The sequence below is a fragment of the Leishmania infantum genome, chromosome 35 (genome assembly GCF_000002875.2).
Source record: "Leishmania infantum JPCM5 genome chromosome 35".
Taxonomy (NCBI): domain Eukaryota; phylum Euglenozoa; class Kinetoplastea; order Trypanosomatida; family Trypanosomatidae; genus Leishmania; species Leishmania infantum.
Window position 1 is genome coordinate 810,199 of NC_009419.2, and position 25,281 is coordinate 835,479.

Sequence of the window (25,281 nt, forward strand, 5' to 3'; positions counted from 1 at the left end):
GTTTTCTCGTCTGGCATATACCACCTGTCTGCTACTCTGTTTGTGTGCGCATTCCTTGACAGCCATCACGCACACAGCGAAAGGGGAACATAATGGTCAAGCCGGTGGTCACGAAGTCGGTGGTGAAGAAGCGCACGAAGCGCTTCACCCGCCATCGCTATGAGCTCTTTCCGCAGCTGAGCTCCAGCTGGCGCAAGCCGCGTGGCGAGGACTCCCCGGTCCGCCGCCGCTACAAGGGCCAGAAGGCGATGCCGAACAAGGGTTACGGTAGCGACCGCGCCACCAAGTACATCACTCCGTCCGGCTTCAAGAGCTTCCCGATCCAAAACGTGCAGGATCTGTACATGCTCGTGATGCAGAACCGCAAGTACGCTGGCGTCATCTCTCACACTGTCGGTGCCAGGTCTCGCAAGGCCATCGTCCGCAAGGCCCACGAGCTCGATGTCCGCCTAATCAACGGCGGGGCCAAGCTGCGCAAGCTGGAGAGCAACTAGAAGCTGATTGCGCAACGTGGTGCACAGTCTGTGTGCAGCGTGCTTGAAGCGCACCCGATTTGAGGGAGCGTAGCTCGGGGCAAGCGCAAGACGGCGAAGTGAGGGGTGGAGGGGAGACGGGAGCGCGTGGACGCGGTGAGGAACATAACGAAAAAGATGGAGGAGGAATCTATGTGCCACACGCGGCTGCGGCTGGACGGCGCGCGCTTAGAGATCACGCAGAGAAACGGGCAAGGGAGAAGTGGGAAGGGGAACACAGGAGGCGCGAATCACGTGTGCCACACGCGTATGTGTGTGCGTGTGCCCCTCTTCCCCCTCTGCACTGCCTTTTCCGCCTACGACCTCTGTGTGGCGCATTGCACGGCGCACGCGTTCTCGAGTCGCGTCGGCACCCCCTCCTTTCGTGTGCGCCCTGGCGCTCTTTACCGGTGCGCTCTCGCTTGTCTTCTCCCCTCCCCTCTGCTCTTCACATCTGCGTTGCCCTTCGCCGCCTTTCGCGCGCGCGGTGCTATTCATTTTCTCTTTTTATTTTTCTTTTCCTCCAGACGAAAACAAGCAAACAAGCCAGGCCACCAGCGCGCACAAGGACTGCAGGGTCGCTGCACGTTGACATCGCGTTGATGGCTGAGGGTAAATCGTACTGTGGTGCGCACAGGACTCCGCTGCCCGGGACATCCCCTTGAGTGTGCTCTTCTTGGGGGGGGGGCGGGAGGAGAGAGCGCTCTCGGAAGTCTCGGTGTGCTTGGTCGTGTGTGTCGCCGTCGCTTCCACCCTCTGCCCTGCGCTCTCGATATGGCACCTGTCCTCCCATCACCTGCCGTGAACAAGGGAGCAAACCCCCCTTCCCCCACATGCACACGAAGTAAACGAAAAAAGGTGAACAATCAAGAAGCTAGCAATGGTGACACGCGCTTCCGAGCTCGTCCACACAACACTCCCATCACTTTCCTGTCTGGCTCTCCCGCATCCCACCCCGCCTCTCTCTCCTCACCGCAGTTTAGCCTTGGCTGGAGATCAGCGGCAACAAAAGTGTCTGCCCTGCGCTGCAGGCGGCTGATTCGGTTATGAAAACCGCCGTGGCGGGCTATCCTACAAGGGTCGCTATCACACATACACGCCCACGCACAGCATTACATACATATACACGCGTGGGTGTCCCCCAGCGCATTTGGTTGCGTTCTCCGCCACAGCACGAACGAGGCGTAGCCACTATCCGCACCACCTCTCTTCCTACTTCTCATCGCACAAAAAAAAAACGCGCTGCTCCTATCAAATCCCCGAGGCCGCGCTGACACCGTTCTGCAGCACCGCAGATGCACAGCTCGCGGCGTTCACGTAGAGGGGAGCAGCAGCAAACACGCGAATTCAGCACCAGTGCTAGCGGCGCCGTCGAGGTAGTGCTTCGCTTTGCCGCCGCCGACGAAAAGACCAACCGCGGCGCTGGCATTCATGCTAAGGCTGACCGCGTCGCCAGCGAGCACAAGACAGAGCAGTGCATCGCACTCATAGACTACCATGCGCTCGACGACGACGAGATCAGCTTCAGGGCCGGCGATGTAATCAACGTAACAGGGAAGGGGACTGCCTCTGGGTTCTGGGAGGGTTACGTGGCCACCCCGGTCTCTCCCGCGCTCGCCACGGCCGAGCTCAGTGACGCGGAGCACAGCAGCTCTCTCTCGCACTCCCCCAGCGCCTCTCTGCTGTCGCCACAACCCCAGCAGCGCTGCACGCGCGGCCTCTTCCCGAACTGTCTCGTCACTTCCAACATGCGCCTCAAGCACTCCTTGTCACACTACGCCTTGCAGAATGTTGCGCTGTGCCTGTACGCGTACCAGGCCACCGGCGATGGCGAAATGTCGTTCGTCCATGGCGACGTGATCACGGCGGTGCGGCCCAGCTCTTCACCGGGGTGGTGGTACGGCGTCAAAAGCGGCGGACCTGCGTGGGTGGCACCGGGCACGGCGGCCTCAAATCGTTTTGTCGATCCGGCGGCCGCCACCGATTTCTCTGCGTCCCGCGCAGTCCGAAAAACACAGGCGACGATGGATGCAGCGCTGCAAGGGGGCACCACCGCGCCAGCTGGTGACGGAAAAGGTGAGGAGCGCCTTTTTCCCACGAACTTCGTGACGTGTGACGTGGTGCAGGCCAACTTCAGCTTTGCCGGTCGCCAGCCGCACGAGCTGAGCTGCAAAGTCGGCGATATCATTCAGGTGCATCGCCGTTGGAATGATGGTTGGTGGGAAGGCTCCCTGCGCGGCCGCCGCGGCATCTTCCCGAGTAACTACACCATCCCTAATATCACCACAACAGCGCCTCCACTCTTTTGCGCGCGGTGCCGCACCGTCTACGCGTCCAGCATGTTCTACTCGACATGCGCCACATGCATGGCGGAGGAGCGGGTCGAGGATGCGATGATGCAGGCCGTGGAAGCGTACGTGCGCGGCGAGGCAACAGAGCTCGACCTCTTCGCCAACGTCGACATCGGTCTACACACGCCGTCAGAGGCATCCTCTGTCAACGACGGTGAAGTCAGCGTTGACGGTGCCTTGAGGCAGTCTTCTCGCGAGGCTAACCACGACGACTCGCGCAACTTGACGAGAGGCCTCAGCGTAGTCATCCCCAGCACCTGCAACGACGGGGGCACCTCTCGTCGGCGCCAGTGCCGCCGTAGCGGTAGCAGACCGTCTGAGGCTCGCGTTTCACTGCTCACGGAGAAGGACATGGCTGACTTGGCCTCCAACCGGGTGAAGCTGATGGAGTGACCCCTCCCCACACCGATCCCACGGAATCTGCTGCCTTTCTTTGTGTGCGCGCTGTGTGGGGATGAAGAATGGACATGAGGGAAGAAAAGGGGTGGGGGAGACATCGGCGACATGACGACACTTCGTGAATTTCGTCTCACTGAGCCACTACCTCATCGTCCAAACACTTGAAGTTGCACTACAGGCGCTGCAGCGGGCCATCATTAGGAGTTGGTCAGGCGCGCCAGAGAAGGAGCGCGTGTGGCTATTAAAAAAGAAAGCGAGGAGAGCGGACGTGCTGCTGCCTTTGTTGTCATTTTCTCTCCTCCCCTACGCTTACACCTCTTGTGTGGTTCCACCTCCATGTGCTCCGTGCTGCTTGGCACCTATCGTTCTTCTTGCTCCCCTCCTTCCCCCCGCTCGCTCCATTCCCCTCTCGCTTCTCCTGCGCTGCTTGGTGTCGTACTCCAGTTCAGAACATAAAAAAAAAAAAACATCCTTTTTTTTCGCAACCCACGTATGCCTGTCGTGCAACACAGTCGTACGCAGGGTTGCTACTCTTCTCGCACGGTCGTGCTGTGTTGCCTGAGGGCCACCACCGTCTGTCACACCTTTCGCCCTTACTAACAGGGCATAGCGTACAAGGCAGGCTGGCGCGTGATGCTCTGTAACTTGCGTCCACTGTGCACACATCGCCTTCACTGCGTTCTTCGGCTTCCTTATTTCCGTTTCACCATCGCTGTGCTGGACTCCTATTTCGCGTGATTCAACTCGTCGTGAAAACAGCACGAGTGAAGGTTCACATAGACCTCCCTGAGCGGCCATAGACACCAGCAGCTCTTCGGCTGACCAACCGCGTGCGCCGCCGCCTCTCTCCCTGGTAGCCCGCCTTCGGCGAGGAAGGCTACCAACGACGCGGAGAGCTGAACAGGAGCCCCGATACGCCCCACCACAACGAAGAAGGACCCGCCATGCCGCCCAAGAAAGTCAAGGATCTAGCGAATGCTCCTGTGCTCAAGATGGCACACGAGGAGCAGGTGCAGCTCCTGTCTGATGCGCTACTTCGAGAGTACATGCACCGTCGCGGCTTCCTCGCGACCTTGAAGGCGTTTGATGTGGAGCATCCGCGCGACGCAAACACGATCTCCTCGCGCGCGCTCATGTCCGACCTCATGGCGCTCAACCCTGACGATCAGCAGCGCATGAAAGGCGAGGGCATTGAAACAATCATGGAGATGCTGTGCAACTTGCGCGTTGAGCGCCGACTAGAAACGGAGAGGCTGATAGCTGAGGCGCACATGCCGCTGCCACAGGTGCCCGCCAACTACGAAGCACTCAAGAATAAGCAAGCTGCGCGAGAGGCTCGAATAGAGGAGAGACAGCTGCGAAAAGTGTCCTCCAAGAAGCCCAAGGTGTTCACTTCCGCAACGAGAGATCATGAGCTCGAAGGGGCCGGCGACGCGCCCCAGCGGAACAACAGCAGGCACAGCAAGCGCCACCAGCACCGCTCGGTCACCTCGCCAAGCGGCGCGTCCCGCGGGAAAGAGTTGGCTGGCATCACGATGGACGACTTGCTTGACAGCTCGCATGGTAGCAGCAACAATGTCGAAGAACACTTCAGCCGAGACAAAGAGGAGGAGGGCGGCAGCAGCTCCGACAGCCACAACGCAGAGCGGCCCGGCGCGAGATCAGCTGCCACGTCGACTGCGTCGCATGCAGGTCTGTCCTCGTCGAGGATTGAGAATACACCAGCCACCCAACCTGCTTGGATGGAGGTTGCCGCGAAGCAGAAGTCATGGTTGACGAAAGGGAATGGTGGTGGCGGTGGAGCGCAACAGAGGCCCTCTGACGACGAGGGTGACGATGATGACGGTGCGGCCGACAGCGAGGCGGACGAGGACAGCGACGACGGTGTCGAAGGCCTTGGAGGAGCTGCAATGACGGCAGAGCAGCGAGAGCAGCTCTGTGCCGCTTTTCAGCTTCTCTGCGGCTTTGACGGCAGCTTGCACAAGGCCGTTCTGGAGCAAGGCTTTACCTTCGACGACTGCGCCGACTGCGCCCTTATCCAGTGGCAGCGAGGCGGCTGCGACGGGGTTATTGCACCGATTCAAGCCTTTGTGGCTGCCTACTACTATGAGCGCGAAGTGTATGTGGGCAAGGAGAAGCGCCAGCGCGAATGCCTTGCCAAGGCGTTGTGCACTTCGCTGGAGCAGGCACAGCCGAACGCTGCCAAGATTGTGCTGCTCGACAGCGTGTGGAAGACCGAGCGTGGCGGCTCTCGCTACACACGCAGCCACGTTCTGCGGCAGGCGGAGAAGCCTCGCACGCGATGCTGGGCGAAGATGACGAGCATGCAGGAGGTCACTGAGGTTCTACGCGACACACTACTCACCGAGGAGCGCTGGATGAAGCCACGCGGCGGGGGCGTTGCGAGCTTCTTGTTCTCACTGCTCGTCTCGCGCGGGGTGGATGTGGTGCAGCAGGAGCTCACAAAGGCGAGCACCGCCGATAGCGGGCGTCCGTCACTGCTTCTTCCCATGTCTGGCCGCGCGACGCTGGGCCTCGTCAATCTTGTCTTGACGGGTCGCGCCATTTTTTTTCGTCACAACGGGGTGCGGAACGGGAATGAAGTGGGGTACTCTTCCAGACTCCGCTGCGGGCTTCTCTGCGGCGATTCTGCCGCCGATTTGGACGACCACGACCGAGCCGCTGCCGTCAGTGCGGCGTCGTCGTCTCCGCTTTCCTACACGAATGCAACGGAGCCGCAATTTCCCAGCTGGGTGGTATGGCACCGGGAGAGCTTCGCGAATCTGTATATGCCCAAAGATACGCGGCAGCTTTTTCAACAAAAGCTGAATTTGGGCGGGAACGCATCTGTCGATCTGGTCTACTGGGACGCCGCAACGGAGGACGAGGAATTCCCTCTGACGGTGACGGTGCGCAGCATCGTCTTCGGTGCCGGCAGCGGCAGCGGTGGTGGTGCGCGTAACGCCAAGTCGTTCGTTAACACCGCCATCACATCGGTTCCAGCGTGGTCGTCGGCGGTGATTGACTGGAGAGGGAAGGCGCCTCTCCGAGATTGAGCGCGGCGAGGCGAGCGTTTGGGCAACTCTACAGTGACTTGACATGAACACCGATGGCATGGCCTACGAGGCGCGCCAAGACGTGTGCGTTTACGTATATATGAGTGAACGTGTGCTGATCCACACCTCTCCGGCTCTTCCACCATGCTTCACCTTTTGTTGTCGCGACGGCTTCCAGGGTATGCTGGCTTGTTCTTGTTCTCTCTCAATGCGTGTGCAAGTATAGGTCGCCTGGTTTTTGTTCTCCCTGTTTTTTTTTCCTCCTTGTGCCGCTGCGTCGTGCGCTTTCTGGCTCTCCTCCCCTTCTTCCCCCGCCCCGCCTTGGCTGTTGTTCTTGTTGCTGCTGCGCGTTCGCTCCGGCCACGCGCCCTCCTCTCTCCCTCATTGAGTACCGTAATACCCACTCCCCTTTCCCTTCCCCTCTTCTCGGAAGGTGACCAGACGAACCACAAAGAAGGAGAGAGGAACATCACAGATTCCCCCTTTCCCCCGAAAAAAAAATCCGCTCTCACATATTACGGTATATATGCACCTAGGAACGAGGGAAGGATGGCAAATCTCGTTTCTCTTGCACCACCCTCTTTGTATGATCTGCAGTTGGTACGTGAGGTCAGCTCCCGCCGCCGCCCCCTCCCCTTCACCCTCCTCTCCCCTGAATGACGGACAAGAAACCAAAAGCGGTGGTTTCCTATGGGTGGTGCCCGGAGAAGCGATTGGTGATGTGTTGATTCTAGGGTCAATCATACATCCGCTTCCTTCTCTGAAGTTTTCCTTTCTCGTTTTTTTCGTCCCACACATCAGTCACACCCTTCCCCGATGGCGCCGGCCGCCTCCCTGTGGTATCAGGGTCCAATGCCCACTCTGCACGGAAGCCAAGAGCCTGGCGTCTGCACTCGGGTACAGCTGACGGACTCTTGGCGTCGGCGGACAGGTCTGGGCTGGCGCTGCGCCGAAGAGGCTTGCGGTCATGGCCGCTACGATTGGGCCAGCTTGCTACGAGTCGTGTCGTCGATTCGACAAACATATGCATCCACCCCCTGCTTTTCTGCCTTAGCTGCGTTGCGGTAATGCTGAGCGTAGTCTTTGGCCTGGCCTGCGCTGTACGCGGTAGCACTGCAATGGGCTGCGCGGCACCAAGCGGCGCTGGTTGGGCCGGTTCCTTAACATAGCCGCCGTGCAGCAGAGGTAAGCGAGCTGTGGTTGCATGCGTAGAAATACACATATATATATATATTGTTGGCGTGCTTGTAGTGGTAGTAGAGACTTTGAGGGAATAACAAAACTTCCAGCCGCGAGGTTTGATGACTGCTCTTCTCTTTTTCCCGCTGCTTCTCCTTAGAAATCGTGTGCCCTCTTGTAGCGGGTCTCCGCTATTTCTTTCGGATGGCTTTTGACGGCGACGTACAGGTGCATATATATATATGTGTGTGTGTGTAGGTGGGGGGGGGGGCGTAGTAGCTCCCTTTCCCTCTCCTAGGCTGGGGAGGATGTTAACAGGCTTTACGATCTTGTTTGTGAGCTCAACTCAGTCCCAGCCAACCAGCCCCGCCATTCTGGCCACCGTGAGAGACATGATTAACAAGGAATAGTGAACCCTGTATTCTCGTAGAAGTCATCGGAAATATGAGCAGCGATTCCGTGAGAGTGGAGCGCAGAAGCCGGCCTCCTCCTCTCCCCTGCCTGGCGGCGTCAAACGCGTTTGGTGGCATCGCCCTATAACAGGCCAGCGAACGGGAAGGAGCCCCTTGAAAGTTACCTGCTTCCCCCCTCTTATTCCCATCACTCCCTGTCTCTGATCTCACACCAGCGAAGGCAGGAGCTATTCGTGTACATCTATGTGTATTATTATGTGCACAGAAACATTCATCCGTAAGCAGGGTAGGCATCATGCTTGGGTTGACGTCGGTGATGCAGCGCATTCGTTTTTGTCTGCGTGCGTGTGCGTATGCGGAGACCGCAGCAGCGCCCTTTGCCTGTCGCATGCGCGGCTCTCATCCAGGCCTTACCACCTGTTTCTTTGCAGCGTTCCTTTCCCCCCTTCTCCGTTCCTCTTCTTCCATCACCGTATGCTACCTTGTGCGAACCTTTCGTCTACGCCGATCTACAACCGCACCCAAACCTGCTTCGTTCGCCATCTTCCCGCTTCCCACCCACTCAAACGCCAGTTCAACGCCCGCCTCTGTCCCGTACTTTGGCACCCCCGCTGTAACGTCTGCTCATCGCCATTCTATTACCACTGCCCTCCTCCCCTTTCAACTCACACAGGCACTGTCCATCAGCTGCAAGAGGGTGTGCTTCGTGCCACAAGCTCTCTGCGCGTTTGTCTCTTGTTGGTGAGTTTGGCATCCGCCTCATGGTACCGGCCCGACTCGTTCTCGGCCCCTTTCTCCCCCTTTCTCCTCACCTCTCCCCAGCGTTCGAGCTTGGCCCACCTCCCCATTCTCCACTCATTCTGCTACTGCTGTTTGTTGTTGCCTCGTGGTGCCTAGCGCTTCTTCCCCTTTCCTTCGTGTTTGGCCTTTGGCTCTCCTCCCTGAGCAGGTGTGCTTCAGCTTCTTCTTTTGTGTGCGCGTCCTTTTACGCTGTTGTAGCTGATCATCGTCACCGCATCTCACCATAGACCGAAGGGGCATCGTGGACAGTCGTGTGCTGCGTGCGCTGTTCTACAGTGTGCGCCACACACGTGTGCGCGACCCCCTCCCCCTTTCCCATTGGCGAGCAGAAACCGCGCAGTGTTCGCCATCCATCTCTGCTTGTTTGGCGCCCTAATTTTTCATTTACTTTTCTCGCGCTCTCGTCGTCGTTGCGTCGCCATTCCGGCTCATCATTCTTTCGTTTGTGTGCGTGTGTGCGTCTCTCTCTGGGCCCGTTTGGTCTTTGCTGCCACTGGTGGCACCCCTCTCCCCCCCCCACACACACACACACGAACACCGACACAGACAGACGCTCTTTTCCTCTCCAAGGAAAAAAGGGAGCAAGGGAGGTGAACGAGAAACAAGCACGCACCAACAAGCAAAGCTATAAGAAAGAGAGGAAATCGGAAACGCCACCAACAGGAAAAAAAATTATTATTATTATTTTTTTTTGTCTGCCGTGTTTGTTCAAACGAAGAAAAAAGGAAAACGATAAACGTAAAAAATCCGCTGAAAAAAAAAACAGAAGATTAAGAAAGCATCAGGCACCGGAGAGAAAGGGAACAGACCTGCATCCACTGTCTGCCCCCTCCCCACCTCCCCCCTTTCCCTCCCACTTGTTCACCATTGCGTACGCGTTCCTGTATCTCTGTGTGTGTGTGCTCGCGTGCGCGTTAGTCATTTGCAAGGAAGGGGAAAACAGAAGAATAGGACGCAGAACAAACCTCCAACGAAAGCGAAGTCGTAACAGCAAAGGGGCCCGAAACACACACACAAAAAAACGTGACCACTAACCGCTCATTTCAATTCGCTTCTTCCTTTCCACCGCGGCGCCTTTCTCCGTGCGAGTGTGTTTGTGTGCATCTGTGAGCCTCCCTATTCCGTCTTTCCTTTTCGTCTCCATCTGATTCACCGAATTCGACTTAAAGCTCCGCACGTCCCCATCTCTTCCTCCTTCCTGTTTTTCTCTCTGCGGTTTTCTATCATTGTCTTCATCTCTCTCTTTTTGCTTGGCTTGCCGCTTGGCGTGTGTGTTTGGCTCCGTTTCGAGCGCTGAGTGCCCCTTCTCTGTTTGTCACTTTTCTCCTTCCTTTCCCCTTTTTGTAGTTTGGCTTTCTTTTCTTCGTATCTTTGTTTGGCTTGTCCTTTGACCTGCCCCTGCCATCTTCCTCTCTCGTACCCCTGTTCTACTGCCACGATCACTACCTACGGCGACCAAGAACACCCTTCTCTCTTCTCCCAAGTGAGGACTCCTTTTTTGTTGTTTTTACTTACTGTTTTTTTTTGTCGTTTTCATCACTGCCGCTTTCTTTTGTGTGCTCCACTCCCTCTATCCCTCACCTTTTATTTTCCCCTCCATCAAGGCGATACGAACATCTAACACGACAGCGACGCTCTGTTGGTTTGTGAGGGTTTCTTCTGTTTTTTTTTTCGTGTTCTTTTTTTCTTGGATCTCTTCCCCACCCCTGTTTTCTCATCTCTTTTTCCCCCACTTTTTCTTTGTTGTGTAAGTTGGATTTTAATTGTCATCTCCTTTTCTTGCTATAACTCCCTCCGTGTTGTTCGTAGCGCCACACTGACCCCATTTTTACTTGCTTTCTTTGTCTCGCCTCTTGTCCTCTTGTAGTTTTATATTTGGCGCGTCGTTTTGGCGCGCTCCCTCTCTCTTCTTATGAAGAGACGGGCAAAAAAAGACGAGGGAAAGGAAAGGCGAGCACAGACTTCCGCTTTATTAGAGCTTTGACTGTCGTTTTCTTTTTTTGTTTTGCGCTCGTTTCGGTGGTCTGGGTCTTCTTTGTACTCCCCAACGCCAACCCAGTCTCCCACCGCCGGTCTCTTGAAAGTGGTCTGCCCCGTTTTTCCGAGGCCTTCTCCTTCCGTCAGTATTTTCTTTTGTTCTCTGTGCCCCCCCCTCCTTTTGCCTCTCTTGTCTTTGTTGTTCCTTTCTCTTTGCTTTGTGCGTTCCAAGTCACGGTATATCAGAACATCAAGAGAAGGAAGCGGACCGCCTTTGCACGGATCTCTCTGCTTCTCCCTCATTTTTCTTTTGTTGTCTTCGCTTCTCAGAGCTTTTTCCACCACCCCGAAACCCGGGCACACTCTACTAGGACTTGTTACTACCCTCTCCTCCCTTTTCCCCTGCCTTTCGTCGTCTATCTCTTTCATTTTCCTGATCTGAGACAAGGAGACACTGCAAACAAAGAACAGCAAAACTGCCGTCTCTGTGTCTTCTCGTTGTCCTTGCACTGTATTGACACTCCCTTCTTCCTCTTTACTGTCGGCTTTTGTTGTTATTCTGATTTTCTTACTTTCACGGAGTGGCTTGCCTACTCGTGTTCCGTGGCTTTACCTTTTTCTACTGCATAAAAGGTCATAGGCACAAAGCGGTGTGCATCACTGAACGGCTTTCTGAAGACCAAGGAACATCACAACGCGGACTGCGGATTCAAGCGCCCATTTAGAGTCGCAAAAGCAGAGGAAAAGGGGGAAACAAAAGAGACGGCTTGCGGTGGGGGTCTACATTGCGAGAAAGCACGAGAAGCAAGTGCAAACCGCCATTACAGCCGTCTTGTTTTCTTTCTCTCTTACAACTCTATTCATGTATTGCTCTCTTCCTTTCTCTGTCGTACGCTTTTCCTTTGTGTGTATTGGCAATCAAAAGTGGTAGAATAATTCCGTACTTCCCCGGTATTTTCTCCCTCTCCCCACTCCTCCCACTCTTCACCTCGAAGACGCTGCGCACTCTCTTACGGACAAACCAGTAGATCATCGGAGGCGGACACACAACGAAGCGACGAAATATAAGCACAGTCACCTGCCGGATAAGTGTCTCTCCTCTTTTTTCCTCTCCTCCTCGTCCTCTATCTTGTCGTTGCTTCCGCCGCCATCATTGCTCCCTGGCCCATCCACCTTTGTCCCTTTTTGTGTTTTTTTTTTAATCTCATTTACTCTTACATTTTTCTGGGTTTCTGGCTGTTTTATTATTTAGTTGCTTGTGTGCGTGTGCGTGTGTGTGAGGGTTGTCTGTGTGGCTTTGCGTGTGTATCCTCCTATTCGTCCCCTTCGTTGTGGGACAACCAACGGCGAAACGCAAAACCATTCATCAGAGGATTCAGAGATCGGAGGTGTACGATTGCCCTCGCCGATCCACCTGCGCCCCATCCTGCTTGTCGACCCGTTTCGCTTTTTGCCGTCAGAGTTCGTCCAAATCATCGTCATTCCCCCCCCCCCCACCTCCTTTCCCAACGCCTCTCTTCCACTGGTGGTTTTTCTTTGTTTCGGCTCGCCCGCTTTTTCTTTGTGCATGCATTGAGCTGGTGTGGGGGGCGCGCGAGCTTCCACGTCACCGCCTTCTTTGTTCTGGCTTTTCTTTCCCTTGTCAGCCTTTAAGAAACGCAAAGCTGGCAAAGGCCGATCTCACGCACGGCGACCACCACCAAAAGCCCCTGTTCTTTTCGTTCTTCTGCACGAGGGGGGGAGAGAGAGAGAGGAACGAGGAAGCGCCGCCCTCCACGTTGTTACGGGTGTGCAGTAGCGATACACAGCCTTGGAAAGTAGGGAAAAAAGTGCGAGAAGAAAAGCAGCCGCACCCGCTGTCCGTAGGGTACCTCTGTTCTCTGAAGCGACATCGTTACATCCATCAGCCGTTGTAGACGATTCCTATATATATATATATTATTCTTGTTTTCGTTTTGTGTTGCTCCCTCTATTTTGCTTGAAGCTTGTGCGTGTGCACTGCGTTGAGGAGCATTTTTCTTCTTTTCCGTTTCGCATTATTATCAGCCGACATCTTTTGAGCGGTACTCTACGCTCAGAGCGGCTACCTTCCAACGCATCAAAGCTCCCTGACACACCACACACACACCACACACACACGGGCACGGACACGGACACGAACACAGCTGCAGACATCACTACTATTTCTACTAGTACTACTACTTTGGTTAAAATGTCCGGCAGCAACCGCAACGGGGACCATCGTCACCCGTACAACACCTTTACCGCGACGGAGGGCCACTCCCCTCACTCCGACGATGACAGCCACCCGTACACGCCACCAGCGACCTCGCGGGTCTATCAGGACCCCAATGCGAATCTACCGCTCGCAGCAGCGCAGCTTTCCGATGCGTCTGTGCCACCGACGGCAGCGACGAACACCGGTTCGTCCTCTGCTCCACGCGTGACAGCCACGCCCTCCTCGTCGAACAACGCTGCGGCTGCCGCATCGAAGTCTGCCCCGGCGCCTGGCCCCGTCACCCTTTCCGGTCAGCCGTCAAAGGGTGTGGAGCTGGACGGAATGGCGATCGAGATGACGAAAAAATCGACCTCCCTGTCGGCGGACCTTGCCGCGAAGGGGTTGGAGGAGTTGGACGACAGCGAACACTTACCCGTCTTCTCAGGCGAGAAGTTGAACGGGAGGGCGCTCGGCGACGGCGCAGAAAAGGCCACAGCGGTGATTGTCGGTGCCAAGGAGCACCACGCGATGAACTTTGGAGACGAACAAGGCGACGAGCCAACTCCCGATGCGTACGACGCCACAGACAAGTTCTGGGCGTTGGCGCTGGAGAACGTCTTCAACCTCGTGCAGTTGGAGGACCCCCTCGCTGGTATCGATGCCGCCGACGCACCGCGCCATGCCAAGGAACTCGGCGACAACGTCATCCCAATCAAGGGCGGCCCGAGTTGGATTGTTATCTTGGCGAGCCAGTTCAAAAACGCCATCACGATTGTTCTGCTGATCGTTATTATCATCAGCGGTGTGTTTGGGGACTGGGCTGAGTTCGGCGTCGTTCTCTTCATCCTCTTCTTTAACGCCTTGCTTGGCTTCTACCAGGAGTACGGCGCCGAGAGGTCGCTGGCGAGTCTCAAGCAAATGACGGCAGGTGTGGCGAAGGTGATACGTAATGGCATTCCCGAGATCATCTTCATTGACGAGGTCGTCGTCGGTGACGTCATCGTGCTCGAGCAGGGCGCCTCCGTGCCGGCTGACTGTCGCATTTTCGAGTCGAACGGGCTAGAGGTGGATGAGGCTCTGCTGACGGGCGAGGCGCTACCGGTGGTGAAGCACGCGAACGTCATTCGCGACCCGGAAAACCGCCTCGCTCTTGGCGACCGCAAGAACATGGTGTACCGCAACACGCAGGTGACGCAGGGCCGCGGCAAGGCGGTGGTCGTCGCCGGTGGTCTGAACACCGAAATGGGCAAACTTGCAAAGCGGCTGAACGACAGCAAGGGCAGTGGCAAGACGGCGCTGATGAAGAAGCTCGACTACATGATGTACTTCCTGTTCCTTTGCTGTGCCGTTGCCGCCGTGATCGTGTTCGCGGCCAACAAGATGCGCTACACGCCGGCAACCCTCTCGTACGCCACGGCGGTGGCCATTGCCATTCTCCCCGAGTCGCTTTGCGCCGTCATCACGGTTGCCATGACCTTCTCTGTGAAGCGCATGGCACAGCAGAAGTGTATTGTGCGCAAGCTGCCGGTGCTGGAGGTGCTGGGCAACGTCACAGACATCTGCTCCGACAAGACCGGGACGCTGACGGAGAATAAGATGGTGGTCAAGAAGGCGGTGATTGGCGTTGACGACGTGTACAGCGTTGGCGGCGCGCCGTACGACACTCACGGCGACTTCTTCCCCGCCATGCGAAACGGCCAGGAACAACAGCCCGTGAACATGGCCCATCAGCAGGAGGTGCGCTACATCTACCAGTTTCTCAAGTGTGCCGCCCTCTGCAGCACAACGGTCCTGCATGTCTCTGAAGAGGACATGGACTCCCTCGCTGGCAACGGCAACCCGACCGAGATTGCCATCCAGGTAATGACCTGGAAGGCCGGCCTAAACCGCGACAAGCTGGAGGAGGAGGGCTGGGAGTGCATCACGGAGTACTCTTTCGACTCTAAGATCAAGCGTATGTCCACGGCATGGGAAAACAAGGCGAAGCGCGAGCTCTACCTCTGCACCAAGGGCGCCCCCGAGCGGGTCGTTGAGCTGTGCACGTACAAGATCAGCGAGGATGGCAAGCTTGTCAGCCTGACGCAGCAGGACCGCGAGCAGGTCGACCAGCACATCCGTGACTTGGCCGCGCAGGGTCTACGCACCATCTGCTTTGCATACCGCGAGGACGCCACGAAGATCTTCCCGATCCCGGCTGAAGAGCCGTTCATCGACGCTTACGACCGCGACCAGGTCGAGCGCGACCTCGTCTTCCTGGGTATTGTCGGCATCTACGACCCGCCCCGCCCCGAGTCTCGACCGTCCGTCGTCGCCTGCCAGCACGCCGGCATCTGCGTGCGCATGCTCACGGGTGACCACACGTCCACCGCCGGCAGCATTGCCTCGATGCTGAACATCATTCGCCGCCGCGACCTCGACGACCCGGTGAAGCTGCAGGCGGGGCCTGACTTCGACAAGGTCGACCCTGAGACGATCGACGGCTGGGCCGACCTCCCCGTCGTCGTTGGCCGCTGCTCTCCCGAGTCGAAGGTGAAAATGATCGAGTCGCTGCACCGCCGCAAGAAGGTGGTGGCCATGACGGGTGACGGCTTCAACGACTCCCCCAGTATCAAGATTGCCGACATTGGCTGCGCTATGGGCTCCGGCGTCGACGTGACGAAGGGCGTCGCAGATCTCGTCATCACTGATGACAACTTTGCCACCATCGTGAAAGCTGTCGCCGAGGGACGCCGCATCTCGCAGTGTATCCGCAAGTTTGTTGTACATCTGCTGTCGAGTAACGTGGCTGAGGTGATTGCGCTGATCTGCGGCCTGCCTATCAGCCACGGCGGCGAGTCGGTGTTCATCCTATCCCCCATCGAGATTCTGTGGCTGAACATGTTCACCTCGGCCCCACCGGCGACGGGTCTGTCGCTCGACAGGGCGACGGACGACATTCTGCAGGTGCCGCCGAACACGCAGGGATTCTTCACGATTGAGCTGATTGCCGACACAGTCGTTTACGGGTTCTGGCTCGGCGCCATCACTCTGTGTGGCTTCGCGGTGGTGCTTTACGGCTTCAAGAGCGGCCCGGAGGGGACAGACTGCAACAGGCACAACGGCGTCGGCTGCGACAACATCTGGACCGCCCGCAGCACCGCCTTCGGAATTCTGTACTTTGGTTTGCTGATCCACTCCTACACGGTGCGCCACCCGCGCGTCTCCATCTTCAGAATGCGCTGGCTCGACAACAAGTGGATCTTCGGTTCCTGCGTCCTGGGCGGTGCGCTGTTTGTGCCGATTGTATACATCAACGCGATCGCCCATGGCCTCTTTGTACACAGCATGATCACTTGGGAGTGGGGCGTCATTGCGGTCGGCGTCATGACCTTTCTCGCCATCTGCGAAACCTACAAGGTGATCAAGAACCTGATCTTTCCGATTCGCAAGGTGCTGGTGGAGGTGGACGAGGAGGAGGCCGAGGATGTCGAGGAGCAGCGCCAGCGCGAGTACAACACCTTTACCCGCACCATGCCGGACGATCGCAACGTGGAGAGGATCGCAAACGAGAACCTGCGCATGTCGTTTGCCTCTCTCGCCGGCAGCGTGGCCACCGCCAACACAGGCTCCTTCCGTGTGCCCGCGCAGCGCCAGAAGAAGAAACGTATTGGGCTCTTCCGCAAGCGCGAGTAATAGACTGTGCTGCGCGCATCAGCGAGAGGGACGGTGCGGACAGCAATACAGACCTTGCGCTCACTGGTGCCCACACGTATGGCTGTTCTTTTCGTCTGTCTCACTTCTACGCTTGTGCTTCAGCAACCGCTGCCAAAGGTGACGCGTGCGTGTGCATGCATGTAAGCGCGGTCGTTTCGAGGGCGCCTCGTCGCGAAAGTGCAAGGCAGAGCACTGACGTACGTGGTGATGTGGGCATGAGCTCCTTTCTCCCTCTTTTCTGTTGTGATTTGCATGTGTTGCTGTGTGTGTGTGCTCTCTTCTCTTTGTGTGTATGTGTATGTGTGTGTGTGTGTGTGCCTGTCTCTCTTTTAGTGTTTTGGTGGCTCTCCCGGTTGCCTCTTTCGCCCTTTCCATTCACTTCTCCTCGTGTCCTCTCTTCCTCCTATTGTGCGCATGTTCGCTTTTCGACTCTCCCCCTTCTCTTTTTTCCTATCTCTTCTTCCAGTGTCTTGCACCAGTCGGTCTTTGGTGGCCATGACATGTGCCATTCCTTCTCTCTTCTCCCTCCCTCCCCCTCGCTTCTCTCCGGCGAACCCTATCTGATCCGCTCTTTCCGTGCCCGCCACTCATCTCCCCACCTGCCCCGTTCCGCTGCAGGTTCCGCCCCGCAAGTCTGCATGCGTGGATTTATCCTTCAGGGGTGTTTCCTGCTTCCACGTTCGTCTCTTCGCTCTCTCTCCCTTTCTCGGTGTGTGCGTGTGATGTTCCGCAAGGCGCATCGTTGCGCTTTTTTTCTTGTAGCTCTTTGTTTAGCCCGTCCCCTCTCTCCGCACTTTCTCCAGCTGCCACTGCGTGCCGCCCCTGTCATGGTGATCATGGCTAGTCCTGATGCGCGTGATGCGTCTGGAGAGTGCTTCGCTCATTGCGGCCTTCTACTCCCTCGCCCCATCTCCTCCATTTTTTTCCAGCTTAGTTAGATCTGTGTCAAACACGCGTGGGGGTGTTAAGGAAGAGAAGGCGGGGATGAGGATGCCTGGAAATCGCAGGGGAGAGTGTGGCGGCAGTTACACAGGGTGGGGTAGGGGAGCAAGAGCTGAGATAAAGAGATAATCAAGGCGATGCAAGGAGTCGCGCACTCGCAGCTGCGTTGCGCTTCGTGTTGCTCCTCGCGCTTTTAACCCCGGTGTTTCTCTTCCTTCTTTGCCCTTTCTTTTGGTTCTGCTTGAGGGAGGTGTACCCGGATGACGAGGAGACACCTCAGTGCAGGGCATCGCAGGGTCCAGTGTCCGCTCTTTGCGGGGAAGTCAAGCAGCCCCCCTCTCTCCAATCCGTGGCAAATGCCGAACCACTTCCTGTAGTTGCAGGGTCAAGCCCCCACAGCGTGGGGGTGTCGAAGCGATGCATCGCCACCGATGTCGGCGGTCCGGCGCTGTGCAGTGTTTCGTCGGCGCCACTGGCGACCGTGAGCACGTCTGTGCCACACATATGATGGGCAACACGTCGGCGTGACTCGAGCGTATCCCACCCGCTCCTCGCTGGCTCCTAGCGGGGGCGCCTGAGCCGCCCCGGAGAGACGCACCACGTGGCGCGACGCACCTGATGGGGGAGCGGCTGTGAGGCGGCCTGCAGAGTGCAGGGTGGGCGGGTGGAGTGTGAGGCGGGGGCCATGCCGAGATGACTGAGTCGGCGCATTGCTGTACTGGCCTGTCTACGGCTGCTTGGCCCCACGCGATGGCGCCTCTGTGGCAGGCCGCGACGTAGAGTGGTGCTGAAATCGTGTTGCGTGACAGAGAGACGAACACGTTGAAAAACATTTGCTCTGTTTTGTAAGATCTTCGGTGTGACCGGCCTACCAGAGCCCATGTAATTCTACGTCAGTGATGCGGTACTTTGGTGGTGTCACAACAGAAACAGCGGCAACAATGCTGCGCCTCCTCGCACCTCCAACAACATCTTTCCACCTGAAAACGCGCGCGCAGCCGCATCAGTGAGCGACTGTGCTGTGGTGATGCCGCCATTTGTATGCGTGCCGAGGAGGAAAAACGGTGTGGCGCGTTATCGCCCACATCATTGACCCCGAGCCGCCATGAACCTGTCCAGAGATGTGGCGCACGAATGTGCTGCGGTGCGACTGGGTAGCAGCGAGAGAAGAAGGCGAAGACCAGCACACCCACAAAAGCGGCTGCTCCTATGATTGCCCACTCTTCTGTTTTTCTTAACCGTTTCACGTTTCCTTCTCTTAATGGTGTCGATGACATCCCTCCGCGCTCCACACGCACACGCACACGCACACAGTCTCTTCGCACCTTCATTTTTTTTCCGACTTCTTTGCCTTGCCCCTGTCTTACTACTCCCCCTCTCGCTCTGCTGACCGGCATCTTCATTCGCCACGAACTGACTGCTTCCTCTCTCCCTGTGTGTGTGTGTCTGTGTCGTCGTTGTTGTTGTTGGCTTGCGTACTCTTCGTGCGTACTCTCATCGTCGTTTTTCCATAGCACTTTATCGCCTCTTTTTCTCGACCACTTAGACCATCAACGACGTGTTGACTAAGGCAGGCGCGCATCAACACATCTGCAAGGAAGCGGAGGCGGTGGCACAGGCGCACTCGAAGAGGAAGAAAGACTTGGACAGCGCACAAGAACAACAAGGTCGAGTTAATCAAACAAAAGACCGCTTCTGAGGAAATCTCCGCCTTCTCTCTTTCCTTTATTTCGCTTGTTCTTTTTTTTTTCGTTGGAGCGTCTTTAGCCCATCAACCCTCTCTCTCATCGTCATTGCCTCTCTGTGCACCTTCACGAGCTTCGCTCTCGCTCTCGCCTCTCTGCATTTTGCCGTTTCTTCTTGTTTGCGGTGTGCCGGCTCGGGCGACCCGATTTTCAATCTTCGGATATCTATATATATATATTTCGCATCCGATCTGCATTTACGTCGCCGTGTCTCTTCAGCAGCAGCAACAAAAAGAACAGCGAAACCGTAGCGCAACGAATACAGATACTTGGGCGGGCATCCGCATCACTAGAAGAAGCAGGCGTGATTCACAATGACAACCTTAGGAAACCAGCGCGTGACAGTATCGGTGCGCGTGCGGCCGATGCTGCGTGAAGGCGCTTCTGCGAATCACCAGCAGGAGAAGTTTGAGCTGCAAGGCGTGCACCGCGTCGGCGATAACAGTCTCAAGGTAGAACTGACGAAGCCAGGCGAGCCGACAAAGAGCAGTCTCTTCTCCTTCGACTACGTTTTCGATCAGGAGAGCACGCAGCTCGAGGTGTATGAAGATGCCGTAGTGGACATGGTCGATGCCGCTCTCGTCGGCGTGAATGTCACCCTCTTGGCCTACGGACAGACGGGCTCCGGCAAGACCTTCACCGTGCTGGGCGATGTGAAGCCGAACCCGCTTGAAAACGACCTGCTCACGACGAACAGTGGCATGTTCCTGCGTGTGCTGAGCGACTTGATGGACTACAAAGTTCGCCAAGCCAAGAAGGGCTGGCACGTGGTAGTGGGTTTAAGCTGCATAGAGATTTACAACGAGAACATCCGCGACCTGTTTGGTGGCAAGCCTAACTCGGCACCGCCGGCGCTGAAGGCAGTCATGACCGGCGAGGATGTTTATCTACCGTCTCTCATCATCAAGGAGATGACCACTCTGCAGGCGGTTTTCAGCGAGATTCAGCTGGCCATCGCACGCCGCATGAGCCGTGCGACGGACTCCAACTCGCAGTCGAGCCGCAGTCACTGCCTCTTCTCCATTGATATCCTTCAGCAGGCGAATTCGGCCCCCGCGCCGTCGCTGGACATTCTCGATCAGTCAAAGAAGGGCAACGATATGAAGAAGGCTGTGTCGTCAGACAAGAAGGGTGCGGCGGCCACGAAGAGGGGCGGCAGCCTGGCTTCCGCAGCGCAGGATCCGCAGCTGCCGGAGTGGGAAATGCCGTTCCAGGGTACGGTGTTCCGCTTGCCCGGACAGAAGGAGCCCATCTACACCAGCAAAATCATCCTTGCCGATCTCGCCGGTAGCGAGCGCATTGCCCGCAGTGGTGTGACCGGCGATGGCCTGGCAGAGGCCACATCCATCAACAGCAGCTTAACAGCACTGGGGAACGTGGTACACAGCCTGCACGAGGGAGGCTTCGTCAGCTACCGTGTTTCAAACCTGACGCGACTTCTCAAGCCGGCCTTTTCGCACCCCAGCTCGCGCGTGCTACTCTTGGCACAGTGCTCGCCCACGCAGCTGACGTTCGATGAGACGATCAGCACACTGCACTTTGCAAACAAGGTAAAAGATATGAAGGTGACCACGTGCACTGGCGCCGAAGCGGAGAAGCTGCAGTTTGACTTTCTCGAGTCCGGCAAGATGTACGACGCGCTGCTGGCAGACCTGCACATCTTCGCTGCAGAGTCGCAGGCAACGATCGGCATCATTCGCCGCAACCTGCCGCAGAAGGGCAGTCTCTACTATGACGCGTCAGCGGGCAAGAACGGCAAAATGGCCAAGGTGAGCATAAAGGACCGCCGCTTGTCGGCCGACGCGTCGGGCGTGCTGACTGTGGCGCAGAAGGAGCGCGCGGAGTTGATGGCCCGTATGGAAAAGGAGAAGTTGGATGAGATTTCCGTAGTGCAACGGTCGGCGGATGAGGCGCGTGATGAGATTATCAGAGAGTACATGGCCGAGTTGAATGAGCTGAAGGAGGCGATTGCGAAGCAGGTGTCAATGCGCGTCCACCACGTGTCGCAGCAGCTTTTGCTTGATTCGGCAGCCCGCGGCAACAAGATCGTCGAGGAAGAGGCGGAGGAGTGGGCCTCAATGATGCTGCTGTACCTGAAAGAGCACAAGGTGGCCTGCGACAAGGAGCTATCGACCATATCGAGCCGTCTCGAGGACTTGTCTCAGAACGTCAACAAGCAGCGTCTGTCTGACACCCCGAACGAGACACCCGAGACCGTTGAGGCGGACTCCAAGTACGCCCTCTCCACGTGGTCCCACTGCTTGGCAAAGCGCTTCTTCTCGTTCTGCATGGAGGTGCACGAGTATCAGGCTGTTCTCCTGAACATATACCATGGCAATGTGACCCTGGTGCGCTGGAAGAAGAAGAACGCCGAGCTGCTGAAGAAGTTCGAAGAGGAGAAATCGGTGTAGCGACAGGGAGGTGCGACAAGAGGAGTACGTCAGGGTGAGAAGGAGGGAGGTGGTGGTGGAGGGGTTGTGGAGTGGGTGAGGACGTGGAGACACCGCCCAGGCACACGGTGTCTTGACTTAGCTTCCTTTTTTTTGCTTTGTTTTTTGTGCCTTTACTTCCACTCTCCTCTTACCTGTCTGGTTGACGCTCACAACGGCGGATGGTTCACGAGACGCACTGTGTGGGCTCACCAGCTCCCCCCTCTGCTCGCCATTCTATTTCTCCCCCTCTCTTATTTTCCATGTTGTGTTTTATACCACGTACTCCAATCCTCCTCGCACACCCCTCTCGCTTGGGTTGCCGTTCTTAAAACATTTTTTTTTGTGGCGGTGGTGGCTTTTGTTCATCTTGCGTCGTGCAGTTCTCCTCTCTTCACATATACATATCCATATATGTATTTTTCGACCTTTTTCTCTGTGTGTGCGCGTGTGCCTTTCCTGGTCTCGAACGCGCGCTAGTGGACTGAGTGAAAGAAAGGGGGGAAGGAAAAGAAGGACAGAAATGAGCGAGCTAAACAAAACAACAAAAAAGGAACGGCAGGGAAAGAGGGTCTGTGCGCGCGCTCTCCCCCTCAACGGTGCCTTCTCCCCACCCCACCTCTGTTTTTCTTTCTCTTTTTTCCCTGTGTGTCTTCCGTTGCTTGTTCTCCATCACTGACATCTCCCGTTACGTAGGGGAGGGGGGCAGCGAACATTGCCCGTATCTTTCTTTACTTTTGCATTGCTTTCTTTTTCTTCTCCGTCCACAGGTCGGTGTGATCTGTGGCGTACAGTCCTGCTTGCTATAGTCCGTCGGTTCCATTCTTACCGTTTTGTGTCACCGGACACAGATTCCCTGCTGTAGAGGGTGTAGGAGACAATCTCGATGCGTGTCTGTGCACGTGTGCGTGTGGGCAACGCGTTTAAAGCCTAGCCACCGCAGGCGGAAATCGAAGAGCTACTGCGGCGGAGGCGGGCAGGGAGGCTAAGTATGAAGCCCTGCATATACATTGACGTAGGCGCATGTATCTGTATGCGCGTGTGTGTCATGTACCTGGTTTTGCCATGTTGGCCCCGCATTGCCTTATTTTTCTCTGTTTTCGTGTGTCTTCTCCCGGTTTTCTCTTCGTTTTCCTTTTCCCCAGTGTGCATCCTTGATGACAACTGTGGCAACCTGAAACATCTTTGTGTTCGTTCTAGCACCTTTTTTTTTTATAAGGAGCTGCCCAATCTCGCCACCATCTTCATCTCCTCGCCCCCACCCCGAAAAGAAAAAAAAAAACAAAAAACACACAAGAGGACACAGGGAATGCCAACGCAATTTGTGCCCAGAAGAGCTTGCACGCGTTGGAACGATGGGGAGAGGCAGAAAGTGGCGGTGATAGCAGAAGACAGCAGCAGACAGGTGATTCGCCGCCGCCAGCATCAGAGCACACGAGCGAGAACGAGAGAAACTTAAAAAGGAAACACAAAACAAGTACTCATGCCAACCACCTATTCGCGCGCTCCGCCGCCTTTTTGCTTTTTTTTTTCGTTTGCTTTATTTGGTCGCGACGAAAAAGAGGTTCAAAGAAAAAAATCGCAGAAAAGCGCACGCATGCGCTCAGCACAAAACAGCCGAGCAAAGGAAAAGGGTCAAGGCGTGAGAATGAAGCTGGAGGGAGGAGGGAAGCGAAGGAAAAAAAATCAAAAAAAAAACGAGACGCACGTGGTGGCACATGTTACTTGTGTATGTCTGTGTAACTTTTTCTCTCTTGAGTGTGAGAAGGTTGTAATGGAACCTGCGCAAAAAAGGAAAATATTGAACACACCGTCATTGCAAGTATCCGCTGTCCGTTTCTCATCCAGTACTTCTTTCAAAATGAGCACACGCACCTACACACGAAAAAAAAACGAAAGTAGGAACAAATTCCAGCGCCCTCAGCAATGCGAAAGACAGAAAAAAGCTCAAAACCAGCACCACGATGCGTACAGGAAGAGAAGACCCGAAAAGAAAAATGCAGGAAGGCAGGAAGTGGCTCATATCTAGCTCAGCGGATGAGCTCTCCTCTTCTCTCCCTCTTTCCTGCTTGCATCGATGGGCACATTCTGTCTTGCGCTCTCTCGTTCTTTTTCACCATTCGACTTCTCTTGTGATAAGGTGCTCCGCTCTGTGTGCTTTTGTCGCTCTGTCTACCATTTTTTATGAACTCGCTCTCCTTTCTCCTCGAGCAGCGTTTTTCCTTTCGAGTACGATTATCATCTCATGTTGGTTCACCCCCTCCCTTCTCTCCCTCTTCTTTCTGCCGCTGCGCACTCCTCCTCCTCCTCTGCACTTCTTCCTTTTTTTTTGCTTGCTGTTTTTTTTTGCGTTTTTTTTTCTATAGCTTACTGCGCACGCTTATGTTTCGTTTTCTTTTCCTTTTTTTACCTTGTTGTTGTTGGTTGGTTATGTTGAAGAGGACTCCTTCTTTCTTTGTTATTTATTCCGATGCTGTCGTGTGTGCATCTGCGTGCGGGTGTGTTCATCATTAGATGATGTTGTGCACATGTGCACCTATGCGTATGCGCGTCTTGGTGTGTGGGCGGGTGTCCTGGGCGAGTGGCGTGATGTTTCTCCTGTTGAGGATGCCATTTTGGCAGATCGTGTCGCTGCTTGTATGTCACCTTTGTTCGTTTTATCCCAGTCTAAATATCGAGAGCCTCTGCGCATGGTCGCCATCACCCTGCTCAAAGACGCTCCTGGTCAATAGCCACACCCCAGAGTCTTGTGTCCCACAACTGAGACACGCCTCTGTGGATGAGCCCTGCCGATCACACAAGGTCTTTCGGACCTCACATCAAAAGCCTTCCGGTCACCCTCTACACCACACAAGCGCATTATGGACATGTCGGCCTACAACGGCCAGATGCCTCATGAATTGCAGAGCCCGGGGGTATGGTTCCGCGGTGGTGGTGACTCGAAGAAGCTCGATGCGTCTCGGCCGCGCAATGGGCCGATGCAGCGAGGACTCTTTCGTCTCGGGCACATGAATGCAGGGTTTTGGCTCGATCGCGCAGCCACATCATCCTGCAACGTACGCGCGCGCCTGTTCTGCTCCAGCAGCCGGTTTTGGTGGAGCGGTCGCAAGACAGGGGGCGGGGGCTGGCTGATCAAGGCTTGCCCGCGTCATCCGCGCCGCCTGCGCCCCCTCGATGCAGCGAAAAAGCCGCGCAGAGTGGCGGCCGGGGCTCGCCAGCGGTGACCTCGGGTAAGGCCAGACCCCGAACGTCAAGCTCGACTCGACCTTGCGGGGCGCGCATGCCTCAGAGCCACGTTGGTCCCTCGCGGCGCCCCGCCGATGCTGCCGTCGTATGCCTCAGCGGCCCAAATAACAGCGAGGGTGTCACTTTGGACCTATCTTTTTTTGACATATTCCTATGGAGCCCATGAGGATGAGGAGACACCTCAGTGCAGGGCATCGCAGGGTCCAGTGTCCGCTCTTTGCGGGGAAGTCAAGCAGCCCCCCTCTCTCCAATCCGTGGCAAATGCCGAACCACTTCCTGTAGTTGCAGGGTCAAGCCCCCACAGCGTGGGGGTGTCGAAG

General features: G+C 56.2%; 5 protein-coding genes and 1 pseudogene across 6 annotated transcripts; all 6 read left to right on the forward strand.

The window, feature by feature from the left end:
* Positions 1-92: 92 nt before the first annotated feature.
* On the forward strand, positions 93-494 carry LINJ_35_2040 (60S ribosomal protein L32; the record flags this gene model as incomplete). Its single annotated transcript, XM_001468985.1, has 1 exon — positions 93-494. One exon carries the CDS (start codon positions 93-95, stop codon positions 492-494), a length of 402 nt encoding a protein of 133 aa, XP_001469022.1.
* A 1,313-nt stretch (positions 495-1,807) lies between these two features.
* On the forward strand, positions 1,808-3,256 carry LINJ_35_2050 (conserved hypothetical protein; the record flags this gene model as incomplete). The annotated part of the gene is made up of 1 exon (XM_001468986.1): positions 1,808-3,256. One exon carries the CDS (start codon positions 1,808-1,810, stop codon positions 3,254-3,256), a length of 1,449 nt encoding a protein of 482 aa, XP_001469023.1.
* Positions 3,257-4,206: 950 nt separating this feature from the next.
* On the forward strand, positions 4,207-6,318 carry LINJ_35_2060 (conserved hypothetical protein; the record flags this gene model as incomplete). Its single annotated transcript, XM_001468987.1, has 1 exon — positions 4,207-6,318. The coding sequence occupies one exon, from the start codon at positions 4,207-4,209 to the stop codon at positions 6,316-6,318; it is 2,112 nt and encodes a 703-aa protein (XP_001469024.1).
* Positions 6,319-8,205: 1,887 nt separating this feature from the next.
* Positions 8,206-8,913, forward strand: LINJ_35_2070 (annotated as a pseudogene). The gene has a single exon. A coding segment is annotated over exon 1 (708 nt).
* A 4,335-nt stretch (positions 8,914-13,248) lies between these two features.
* LINJ_35_2080 (putative calcium motive p-type ATPase) lies at positions 13,249-16,578 on the forward strand (the record flags this gene model as incomplete). Its single annotated transcript, XM_001468988.1, has 1 exon — positions 13,249-16,578. The coding sequence occupies one exon, from the start codon at positions 13,249-13,251 to the stop codon at positions 16,576-16,578; it is 3,330 nt and encodes a 1,109-aa protein (XP_001469025.1).
* Positions 16,579-19,600: 3,022 nt separating this feature from the next.
* LINJ_35_2090 (putative kinesin) lies at positions 19,601-21,697 on the forward strand (the record flags this gene model as incomplete). The annotated part of the gene is made up of 1 exon (XM_001468989.1): positions 19,601-21,697. One exon carries the CDS (start codon positions 19,601-19,603, stop codon positions 21,695-21,697), a length of 2,097 nt encoding a protein of 698 aa, XP_001469026.1.
* Between the last annotated feature and the right edge of the window lie 3,584 nt (positions 21,698-25,281).